At 26.1% G+C, this 13,054-nt stretch overlaps 1 protein-coding gene across 1 annotated transcript in view; it reads left to right on the top strand.

The window, feature by feature from the left end:
• The window catches only part of LOC101236405 (heparan-alpha-glucosaminide N-acetyltransferase), a 64,355-nt gene extending 52,217 nt beyond the window's left edge, over positions 1–12,138 (top strand). Inside the window, exons 9-17 of the mRNA XM_065796407.1 lie at positions 1,903–2,073; positions 2,175–2,287; positions 2,385–2,518; positions 2,595–2,721; positions 2,868–2,954; positions 10,417–10,491; positions 10,871–10,941; positions 11,010–11,122; positions 11,690–12,138. Of these exons, the coding sequence (XP_065652479.1) occupies positions 1,903–2,073; positions 2,175–2,287; positions 2,385–2,518; positions 2,595–2,721; positions 2,868–2,954; positions 10,417–10,491; positions 10,871–10,941; positions 11,010–11,122; positions 11,690–11,862 (1,064 nt within the window). The 3' untranslated portion in view covers positions 11,863–12,138. The remainder of the gene's footprint in view (positions 1–1,902; positions 2,074–2,174; positions 2,288–2,384; positions 2,519–2,594; positions 2,722–2,867; positions 2,955–10,416; positions 10,492–10,870; positions 10,942–11,009; positions 11,123–11,689) is intronic.
• Positions 12,139–13,054: the final 916 nt, after the last annotated feature.

The following is a 13,054-nucleotide window of genomic DNA, read 5'->3' as shown; positions in this document are numbered from 1 at the left end:
AAAGTTATTAAAAATTACTCAAACTTTAAACACCAAAAATGCATCTGGTAGTCTTACCTCAAGAAAAAAAAGAATTACAATCATTTAATAAATAATCTTTTAGACTCTAGAATCTATAGAAAAGCATCTTGAATAAATTTATCAACCTTTGTTAACAATAAAACCAGCAAGTGTTGAATCAGAAAGATTTTTTTCGGCTGCTGGCATAATTTGTACCATATTAAAGTCTTGGATGTTTATCAAAAGTCTGGGATTACGTAAGTTTTGTTACAAAAGATATTGGTTGTAGACTTTAAACACCACTTATAAAGGATACTCATAAAAATTTGTTATAAAATGAAAAATATTTTATTATTCTTGTTTGATCTTCTAACTCCAGTTTCTCCAAACTCATTAAACTAGAATTGTATTATTAATAATTTTTAACCTTTAGTTTGACAAATTTTTAATAAAATTTTATTTTAACTATGGCAAACAGAAGGTTTTGCGTTTTTAATGGTTCACATTTACATTTACTTGATTAAAAATAGTACTATAAAAAATGGGACTATTAAAAAAGGGACTATTAAAAAAGGAACTTATAAAAGTTATTTTTGATCAATCTGAAAAAAAATGTGATTTTGAAACACGTCTTGAATTAAACAAAAACTTGATTCAAAATAGGACTACAACATTTTAAAAAACACTTGTTTTCTTGTTGCACTTTTTGAATCATATGTCTAGTTTAATTTTGGTCTATCCTTCATGCTTGACTGTGGGAGCCACACCCTGAGAGCTAAACTTTTCTCCTACTCTTCTCCTTAGATAAGCTCTCTTAGATCCACAGAGAACAATAAACTTTTATCACTCCACAACGTCATACTCCATTGCTCCACTGCTCAGTTCTTGTGCAGTTGTGCAAATGTTTTTCATTTTGCAATGTTGTAAGCTCATAGTAATGGCTTCTTTGCTGGAATTCTACCATTCAAGCCAACATCGTGTAGACGTTTTCTATCAGTTCTTGGTGACAGTTTGATTGTTTTCCACAAAGCTTACTAATTCAGATGTGTAGAGAGGCTGTCACGAACATCTATTTTATCAGTAAATTAGTATGCTTTGTTTTCTCTATGCTAAGAATACTGTGTTATTACTATAATATTATAGTCAATCTTTTAAATAGCAGATAATATTTTGTTCCTCTAATCAATTCTGCTGGTTATTTACTAAAGACCGATATATTACTGTGTCAGCTTACTGCACTTTTATTTGTTATTTGGTTAGAAGTATTTACTTTTTTTATTTTTTTATTTTAATACTCTTACAAACAGTTTTTTAAATCTTTTGCTAATCTTTTGAATAAATTTATTTAAATAAATTTATTAAAATTTATTTGAATAAAGTGATTTATTTAAATAATTGATGAATTTGTGTATATTAAAAAAGGAAGCATTGAAAAGGTTTTTAAAGGTGTTTTACTAGTTTTGACTTATATTTAAATATAGCTGCTTTTTTCATATCATTGATTTCTTTATCAGTAATAGAATATATCTTGTATTGTTATTTCTTTATTTTTAGAACATATAAAACAATATTACATATTTAGACCTGATATTATTGATTTATTAATTTTATATATTGCATTATCTATTGAATTTTTAACAATATTTTTATCTATTGTATAAATTTCACTAATTAAAAATTTTTATTATCATTGTGATACTTGTTTATCTCTGTTTCTTATTTACCATCTCTGGATCTTAACACTGTATTTGTTTAAATTACACTTTGTCACTCATGTAGACAAACTGTTTTCAACTTGTTATTTCCAACCCTTCTTATTTGTTATTAACTTTTCTGCTTTTGTGATTAGTTATGCTTTGTGTTTATTTTATGAAAAAAGCTTTTTTAATTTATTGTTCTAAGGTTTGAGTTTATCCGATCTTATTTTTCCTTGGTTTATATTTATCATGGGTTTAAGCATCAGTCTTTCTCACAAGCGGCTACTAAAACAAGAGAACAAGAAACTGGCAGCATTTCGGACTATATGTACACGTTCACTAAAGCTTTTTTTAATTGGGCTCATTCTAAATGCAGGTCATTGTAAAATATTTATTCAAATGTGTATTTTTATTTGAACTAATTTTATTAATTTTTTTACTTACAAAGTTTATTATTATCTTTGCTTTTTTTTTTAGGAAAAAATTTATCAACATGGCGGATTCCTGGAGTTTTGCAACGCATTGGCATTTCCTATTTTGTAGTAGCTTCCTTTAACTTGTTTACAGCTCCTAGTGAACAAACTATAAAGGTTTATGGTTAATTTTTTTTTTAATATTATATTTACTTAGTATTATCTTTTTTTAATATATATTTAGTATTATCTTTTTTATATATATATATTTTAGCTTTTTTCCTCTATTAAATGGGTATCACATCTGTGTGATATTATTCCATTTGGCATCCAATGGCTTTTTATCTTTTTTCTTGTTGCTCTTCATACAACTATCACTTTTCGGCTACCGGTTCCAGGATGTCCAACGTAAAAATTATATTCATAAATTTTTTTTTCTTTTTATAAATCTTTTATTTTTTATTTTTTAAAATTTCTTTCATAGAGGTTACCTTGGTCCTGGTGGTCAATCAGAAGGTGGAAAATATTTTAATTGTACAGGAGGAGCTGCTGGTTACATTGATGAATTAGTATTTGGAGGAAAACATTTATATGGAAATCCTAGTTTAAAAGTAACTTGGTTTTGATCATTTTTTATTTTATTTTTTTATTGGTTTAATTATCAAACTTTAATAATATTATATATATTATGTATTATATTTTTTATTTTCAGCATGCTTTTCAGTTTTTTATTTGTTGTCTTTATGATTTTTTTTAGAATATTTATCTTACAGAACAAAATTTTGATCCTGAAGGATTGCTTGGTTATCTTACTTCAATTGTTCTTACATTTTTCGGCTTACAGGTGTTATGTTTTTTTTTTTTTAACTTTTTTCAAAATTGTTTTAAAAATCTATTTTTTATTCAGTATTTTGCAGATACTATGATACACAGTATCTACAAAATATCCATTTTGCCTAATTACCGTCTTCTTACAAAGTTTGGCTGTATTTATATATACTAGCAGTAAGCAATCCATAATACGGGTTATTAGTATTTAAATTATTGCTTATAGTTAACGACAAAAAAAGACTATATTAACATCAGTTAAGTTCTTTTTAAAATCTGTTACACACAGCAGGTACCATAAAAGGAAAGTCAAGTAAAGCCTGCCAACTCCTAAAAAAAGAAATAAAAAATAATTACAATTTTTAATTACAAAAGTATCATTTGCATTTTATTGTTAGTAGAATTAGGATAATAATATAACAGAAAATATAACGAATTAAAAAAATAGCTATAACGGCCCAGCTCTATCAACACAAAACACAGAAACAATAGCGCATAGCATAGGATATTTGTAAGCACACATTACAGATATTACTATGTCTCTCCAAAATAATTAAAAAAGAATAGATTATAAAAAGGTGCTCCCTGTACTAATTCTCATTTAACTCTCATCTAAGAGAGAGAGGGAGAGAAAGAGTTTTCAAAGCAGTATATTAAAAAAAGTAAAAAAGACACGCAATAAATAATATTAACTGATTTTATTAAGTTACCAGTAAACAAAATTATTTTTACCTTTATTATTTAAAGTTCCAGCTTCTCTTTAACTGTTGACTAATGATTAATAGAGTAAATTTCACATTATTAAGTTTACAAAATTAAAACCATGTTTCAACAGTAAGCAAACTAATCAAGTGATGACAAAGGCAACTAAAAAAAAAAGAACATAATTATGTTTGAATTTATAAAAAAATTTAAAATCATTTTAATTTAAAACTGTTATCAACTGTTACTATAAATAGTAAAATTTATTCTTAGTATTGTTCTAAAGTGTTTAAAATCAAATAAACAAACATTAACACTTCTTGACACTGAATTCTGGCAAGTAAGTTTTCTACTCGCATGGCAGCATTTTTTACATTTCAACAATGACTAATTTCATCTTGCCATGCTCTATCACTTTCATTTGGACAACAATTATTTTCGTCTATTAGAATTTACACAAATAAATTCTTCGCCTATTATTAGTTATATATATATATATATATATATATATATATATATATATATATATATATATATATATATATATATATATATATATATATATATATATATATATATATATATATATATATCTATATATATATATATATATATATATATATATATATATATATATATATATATATATTTATGTTTATGTTTATCAAAAATTACAGACAGTTTTCCATGTTAAATACATGAAATATATATCTAATAAAGAATATACCCAATACAAAATAAAAAAAAAAAATATATATATATATATATATATATATATATATATATATATATATATATATATATATATATATATATATATATATATATATATCTATATATATATATATATATATATATATATATATATATATATATATATATATATATATATATATTTATGTTTATGTTTATCAAAAATTACAGACAGTTTTCCATGTTAAATACATGAAATATATATCTAATAAAGAATATACCCAATACAAAATAAAAAAAATAGCAAACTTACTAAAATCAGTACCAGTTCTACTGTCTAAAAATTTTTATTATTATTAACCCTTCTAATAATAATAAAAAATAACAATAAAGTGATCTGAAGTGACTAAAAATCACTTCACCAACTTCTAATCGCTCTGAAAAATAGTTTTCAGCTCTTTCCAATTGCACTAAAATAAAAAACAAAACTTGCTTAGCTAAGTTGCTTAGTTCCAATATAGTTTTAAGAGGATGACCTCTTGGGTAAATAATAACTCAACTTGGAAGCAGGTGGAGCACCATCTTCGCCAACAAATAAAACTGCAACATCACCATGTGAAGAGAGATTATAGCAACGTCTATCTTGCCCTTCAAGTAAAGACATTTTTACAACTGAGCGACCTTCTATAGCTGCTCGGCGAATTTCTTCATCTTCCACTTCAGCTATGTTTTTAAATGCAGGAGCAATTGGGTTTCTTTTCACTATAAATATTTTGCAATCGAAACATTGAATCATTTAAGAAAAGATCATTACCATGTTGTCGCATTCTAAAATTTACCTCTGCAAGTGGATCATAGATGTATAGTTGGCAATATGTCAGCCGAACATCTTGATTTGGCCTAAGATTACCTATACGATGAAAAACTTGACCACATATTCTAAAACATGTCGGTCCATGATTCATTGAACTACAAAGAAAGACAGGCATTATAATTTCTAATATATTTTAAAAAAATTCAGATTGGCATTTGCATCTGCATAGTTTCCTTTAAATAAATCTTCTAAATCTTGTGGAAATGATGAAGGTTGCGACAAAACTACCTTTCCATTATGGCAACATAAAAAGTGTGTTTCATCAGGAAATTACTTAGCACCACAATGCTGACAAATATAATTTATTTTTCCTAAATAATTATAATCTGGAATAGTATTACTTCTTGCTATACAATGTATTCTTTCATATCTAGCAGCATTTCTAGCATTTTGTTGATTATCAATTTCATCTCGCCTAAGCCTATCTCTTTTATTTCTGCAACAATTAACTTGCCTATTAACATTTCCATTTTCTAAACTAATACCTGCTTCTAGCCTAATATCATCTATTTAAACTTCACTGTTAGTTGAAAGTAGAAACAAAAAATCTTAAACAAATCCTGAAGATTGTGATCTTTTCTATGTAATTTTTTTTCTACTCTAAATAGCCCACACAAATAATTTTTATAAATAACAAACTGTCATTTAAAATAAATTATACAATAATCTTATGACTTTAAAAATATATATCAGCTAGGAGATGTTTAGAAAAAAATTAGTTTAGCAAATAATAAAAAAAAAATTATTAAAAACATGCAATTCTAATAATAAACGTACTGCTAACTGAAAAATTAAAAAAAAAAAATGCAAGCAGCCACTAATTAAAGTTGGAAGTTACTGAAAGAGAAAAGACGAAGATTGTAGAGCAAGATAACGAGTGACGGACGACTTAAAAGATTGCAAATTATAGGTTCAAGGAAAAAAACTAGACAAATAAGCATTTTTGGAGCACTTAAGAACAGTCACAGAAAAAGTATGAGACTTAATTGAATGACGAGTAACATGAGAATGAATTTTAGTAGATGGCACAAGAGACGCTAGCTCTTTAGAGCAGTGCCCATTATAGTATTTGTAGAAAAGAGAAAGAGAAGCAATATTACGACGATGTGATAATGGTTGGAGGTTGGCTGCAAGAGCAGCTCAAACTATGTTTACAATGCGTTTTTGCACCTTGTCTAAAAGAGAAAGGGCATCATTAGAAGATCCGCCCCAGGTATGGCAACAGTATTCCATACAAGGCCGGATTTGGGATTTATAGAGATAGAGAATAGAATCCAAAGTAAGAAAGTGACAAGCTCGATAGAGAGATGCAACCTAAGCAGATGCTAATTTTGAAATGGATTTGATATATGGTTTCCAAGAAAGATCGAAAGTAAGAGTTAATCCTAGAAGATGAAGAGTAGATTACTCATCGAGTACATCACCGTTCATAGGAAGATCTAAATTATTGCAATAATGATTGGCTGAAAAAAATTGGGTTTTATCTGTATTGAAGTTCACCAGCCACTGTGTGCCCCATGCTGTAGCAGAAGAGAGATCCTTTTCAAGCTCAAATGCCCCCTCCAAGCAATCTGAGAGTGTTGTTTTCTTATCACAACAAGAATAAATGGTAGTATCATCAGCAAACAATGCCACCTTAGATGTGAGAATATCTGGAAGATCGTTAATGTAAATTAAAAAGAGTATAGGGCCAAGGATTGAACCTTGAGGAACCCCTGAAGTTACAGAATAAGAAAAAGAGTGCTGTCCATTAAGGACAACTTTTATACTACGATTGGAAAGGCAGGATTCAATAATCTTAAAGATGTTGCCAGATACACCATAAGAAGAAAGCTTATGGAGAAGACCAACATGCCAAACTTTATCAAAAGCTTTTGAAATGTCAAGAGCGATGGCCTTAACCTCTTCACCTTTATCTAATGCATGATAAAACCTATCAGTTATTATTGTTAGCAAATTAGCTGTAGAACGAGAAGATCGAAATCCATATTGATGGTCAGAAAGTAAGTTATTAGATTCAAGATGAGAAATTAAGTGTTTGTTAATTAAAGGTTCAAAAACCTTGCTTATGATAGGAAGAAGACTAATGGGATGGTAGTTAGACGAATCAGATCAGGGATAACAGATGCTACTTTCCAGCAGGCTGGAAAACAAGACTCTGATAAGCACTTGTTGAATAATTTTGAGAGTATAGAGGACAGCCCTGGAGAACACTTCTGCAAGACAAAAACAGCTATGTTGTCCGGGCCACAAGCTGTAGAAGAGTTTAGGCAGGAAATCACTTTAGATGCAGAAGCTGGAGTGATATGAATGTCAAGCAATGGATCAACCTGTTTGTTGGCAATATCAGGTAGAACGCAACTAGTGGAATCAAGAGATGATATTGATGAAGAGTTTTTAGCAAACAATTAGCAATTTAGCAAATAAATATATCATCTGATAAATCTAAAATAAAAAGTATAACGAATAAGTAAATAAATAAGAAAAGCGTTATATGCAAAAAGTGAAAATCAATGTACCTTATAGAGAAAAGCTGTTGTAATTTACCAGAGTAGTAGTTGTAAAATATTGTTATTTCATGTTAGCTTTTACAAAATAATTTATGCTGGAACATCATGATTCCAAAATATTTATAGCAAATTCATGTATAGTACTAAAGACAAAAAATCAAATCGAGATAAAACAAGTTGTATATATGGCAAAATAATTTGTCTTGGCTTTTAGTGAATGATTAAAAGCAGTGATTTTTAATAATAAAATTACCTATTTATCATTTTTAACAATAGACACCAACGTGAAGGTAAGCCAAATGCCTATTAACTCAAAAGATAACAATCACAGCACATCACAGCAACAACTCACATCACATCATAGCAACAACACACAGCACATCACAGCAACAACACACATGATCACAGCAACAACACACAACAATAGCACACACCATAAGGTAATATAATATGCATATAACATAACTTAAGTAACATAACATTCATATATAACAGAACATAAGTAACAACATTACGCAAAATGTTATTAAAATACATTATTATGTATTTTTAGAATAATTAATAATAAGGGCTTGAAAACACCTTGACCTAAAGCAGTAACAGTTTGACACTAAATACTGTCGTGTAACCCTCTGTTATAAGTACATCGCTTGGCTGGTAAGGTTGACAAATCTTGCTCTACACGTTTACCGAGTCATAGCACTTTGAAAACATGGAAACAACATAATATAAACATATGTACAAACTATAAACACAATAAATGTGTTTAAATATGTATATAAGGTTAAATACATACCTTATATACATATTTAAACACATTTATAAAACAATTATATAACACATGTTAACACATACACAAACAATAAAAAAACACTTTACATTATTTAAAAAAAACATTGATAAAACTATAAAGCAACATATTACCACATACACATACTTATCAAAAAAGCATATATGCAAACAATAAACATGTGCAAACAAAAATTTTAAAAATGACGCAAGAAAATTTAAAACGATTTAAAGCAAACAAAATAAATATATACAAACAGTACTCTTTACCTTCATTTTTTTTTTCATAAGAACTGTAATCCTCATAACAAAATTTAACCTTTACATACAATAACATGTGACATGCCATGTCAGTGTTGGCACAAAATTTTAATTTATTTTTCTAAATTTTCTAAAAAAGAACAAAAATAGTTAATAGCATCACAGAAATTTCAAAGTAGTAATAACCAATTTTATGGAAATAGCATTAGTATAACTTTTTTGTTGCATAAAAAATAATTAGGCCTCATCCATACCCCTATTTTCCTTCTAAAAAATAAAATAATAAAAACTGCTTAAAAAAAAATAAAGCTACAAGAAAAACTAAAATAAACAAAATGTAAACAATTTAAAAAATTAATAGATCCTTTCTACTTTATATCTAATAAAAATGTTATATATAACTATTTTCTATACTTACCTCAATTATAATATGATCTTAACGATGATTATTTATGATCTTTATATAATATTTCTAAACTAATAAATAATAATTAAATTCCAAAAGGAAAAAAGTTTTAACTCGCTTAAGAGATGTTTCTCCAATGACCGCGTGCATTTTGAGAACGCGCTCTTTCAAAGTCTAGTAACTAATGAAACGATGTTAAACTGTAAAGGTTTTCTGTAGCAATTATATTGTAGATTATGTATTTATATATATGTTAGTAAATTAAAAGTTACTAAATACATATTTTTTAGATGTTTTATTTGATTGAGATTGATTGATTGATGTTTGTTTTATACTTTGAGATACCAAGTAGTGTTGATATGACTTTTAAATAATTTTCTGTTGACTAAACTGAGTAATACATTTTCTAAAGTTGACTAAACTTGACTGATAAAATAAAAATAATAAATAACAAAATTTGAAAATTGAAGTCAACTTAAACTTAAGTTGAATAAAATTTTTTTTTTTCAAAATTGTGATAAAAGTTATAAAGTTTTTGTTTTTGAACATCATTTAAATATTAATAAGAGTAGGGCGAAAGAACAATTTACTCTGACGACACAACAATTTATTCCCAAGCCCCAATGATTTATGGTCCATCTTAAATACTTGCTTAATATCAAAAATTCTATGCAATCATATTTGCAATAGGATTGTATAGATGACATTTATATTTAAGAGCTTCACAATTTAATTTTGCCCCAGGCCCTGAGTCAGCTTGGACTAGCCCTGTATGAAAATATTTTTAAAAATAACTAACATAGAATAAACAAACAAACGAAAATTTAATGAAATACATAACCAAAAGTTTAATTAGATATAAATATTGCTAACATGCAATGAAATAGATAAAACTTTAAGATAGTAAACAAAAAGCTAGGTACCATGTAAATGTTGTTATAGTACATGCTATTGTTATTAATTGAACAAACAAAAATTAAAGATTGAAAAAATTAAAAGGGAATAAATAGATACAAAAATCTAAAAGTTTATTAAATAGACAATTTGATTTTTTCAAAGTCAACTACTTTTGACTAGTCAACTTTTAGTCGATTCAGTCGAAATCGATAACAACACTAATACCAAGTCTAATTTAGTTCTTTTTTTTGATTGAGGTACATTGAGATAAAAAGTCTAAATTGGTTCTTAAATTTTAAAAATTGAATTGCAATGCATAAATTTAAACCCAGTATTTTTTTTTCAGGCAGGTCGTATAATGTTTATGTACAAATCACATAAAAGTCAAGTTTTAAGATGGTTCATATGGACTTTAATTACGGTATTTATTATTGATTATTTATTATTATTGATATTATTACTGATTATTATTGATTATTATTGATATTATTACTGATTATTATTGATTATTATTGATATTATTACTGATTATTATTGATTATTATTGATTATTTATTAATAAGAGAATAAGTGAATGTTCATAAAATGTATACAAAACTTTAATTTCATCTGTAGTATTTTTTTTTTTCTTACTTCATAGCAACATATAATTACTTCATAGCAACATATAATTACTTCATAGCAACATATAATTATATAATTTATACTTGTTATACTAGTAACAAAATTATAAATACTTAAATATGGTATTAAAAAACAATTATTTATATATTTCTTAGAAAATTAGATTTGTATTTTAGGGTGGCATAGCTGTTGGTCTTACTAGTGGAAGTCTTAACAACGGATTAATCCCGATTAATAAAAATCTATGGTACGCAAACTAGATAAATTCATGTTTTTAATATAGTAGACCTACGTTTGAAATATATTTTATTTTAGGTCGTTATCATTTGTCATGGCAACAAGTGCAACATCATTTTTGCTGTTTAGTTTCTGTTACATTCTTTGTGATATTTTTCGTGTTTGGAATGGATCACCATTCTTGTTTTGTGGTATTTTTTGTTTTGTTTTTTTAACATTTTATAATAATATTAAATAATTGTTTAACAAATGGACAATAATAAAAAATAATAAGTATTTTATAAATGTTAACAATTTTATATAATTAAGTTTATTATTTGTTATCAATATTAATAACTAATTATAATAATATAATAATGTTTATATATATATATATATATATATATATATATATATATATATATATATATATATATATATATATATATATATATATATATATATATATATAGATAGATATATATATAGATAGATATATAGATATATAGATATATAGATATATAGATATATAGATATATAGATATATAGATATAGATATATATATATATATATATATATATATATATATATATATATATATATATATATATATATATATAGATAGATAGATAGATAGATAGATAGATAGATAGATAGATAGATAGATAGATTTGTGTTTGTTTTTGTTTGGGATGGTTGTTCTTTTTTTTTGTTTTTTCTTGGTTATTAAAGTTAAACTTTTATAAATTTTAAAATTTTATAAATTTATTTATATTTAGGTGTTAACTCAATGTTTATTTACATTGGACATAGTTTAGTGTCTTTTAATATATACTGGAATGAGCAATATGTTACACATGTATCAAGCTTAGTTGTGGCAACTTTTGGGACGTCCATATGGGTAACAAGTGCATTTTGGTTACATTTAAAGAAACTAACTTTTTCTGTTTAAAAAATAATTTTTTAACGTCAAGTTGTTTGTTTGTTTGTTTTATTAAAAATATTATTCTTTTAAAAAATTTAAATTTACATTTTTTATAAAGTTTTATATATTTTTAAAGTTATATATATTTTTTCAAAGTTATATATATTTTTTTAAAGTTATATATATTTTTTAAAAGACTTATAAATTTTATAAAGTTATATTTTGTGCAGACTTTTATAGATTGAAAATATTTTTTTAATTTTTTTCAACAGTTTTTTTTTCTTGAAAAAGATTTATTTTTAACTGCTGTTTTTTCCTTGTGTATTTAAACAATAATTTTGACGAAATTTTTTTTTTTTTAAGTAGAAAGGTAATTATGTCCTACTTTTATAAATAAAAATTGTAAAGTAGACCGAAGCTAATTGGCTACAAAAGTATTTTGGCATAAGTTTAATTTTCTTTTAGCATAAGTTACGTCTGTTAATAACTGCCATTTAACTGACTTTAGCGTTAGATTGGCGTATGATTCATTTTGACTTTAATTCGTATAGCTTCTATATTTAATAATGCATTCACACTAGACATAGCTCACGCTCTATTAAAATTAATGTCAATCCCAGAAAGAGGTTCTTTTGTCATACTTGATCGCATAATTTTTTATAATCTTTAGAATACTGAGCTTTCACTTTTCATAAGCAGATGTAAAAGGAAGAGTCAAGTCGATTTTGTAGAGTAGATAAGTTAGGAAATTATGATATCATTTATTTCTCATTTAAGAATAGAAGTACGTTTTTCATTTGTAGTTTGCTTACACGTCTTTAAAATTACGGCCGGCGCGAGTAGGCGTCAAGTAAGATAGGGGAAATACCTTATAGGTTTTTACCGAAAACATTTTTAACACACAAAAGCAAATCTAAATTGCATCTCAATGTTGAAACCATTTAATTTTTTGCTTTTCTTCTCTGAAAAAAAAGTATTTTACCATTTGCAAAGTTATTGCTATGTTAACAACCGTTACTGTAAAGTCACAGTAATTTTGATACACCGAGTTAGAGGGTGCGGCAAGTCCCTCCCCACGCTTTCTGCTAAATCCGTCACTAAATCATATCACTAGCAAAAGCCACAGAGTTAAAACAAAAGCATAACACAAGTAATTTGTTTTCTTGAGTTATTTGTGCATAATCTAAAATTGTATTCCCTTAAAAAAAATTAGGCATTA

The sequence above is a fragment of the Hydra vulgaris genome, chromosome 04 (assembly GCF_038396675.1).
Source record: "Hydra vulgaris chromosome 04, alternate assembly HydraT2T_AEP".
In the NCBI taxonomy this organism is placed as follows: domain Eukaryota; kingdom Metazoa; phylum Cnidaria; class Hydrozoa; order Anthoathecata; family Hydridae; genus Hydra; species Hydra vulgaris.
Note: the sequence above shows the minus strand (reverse complement) of the source record. Positions and strands in the feature narration are given on the sequence as shown.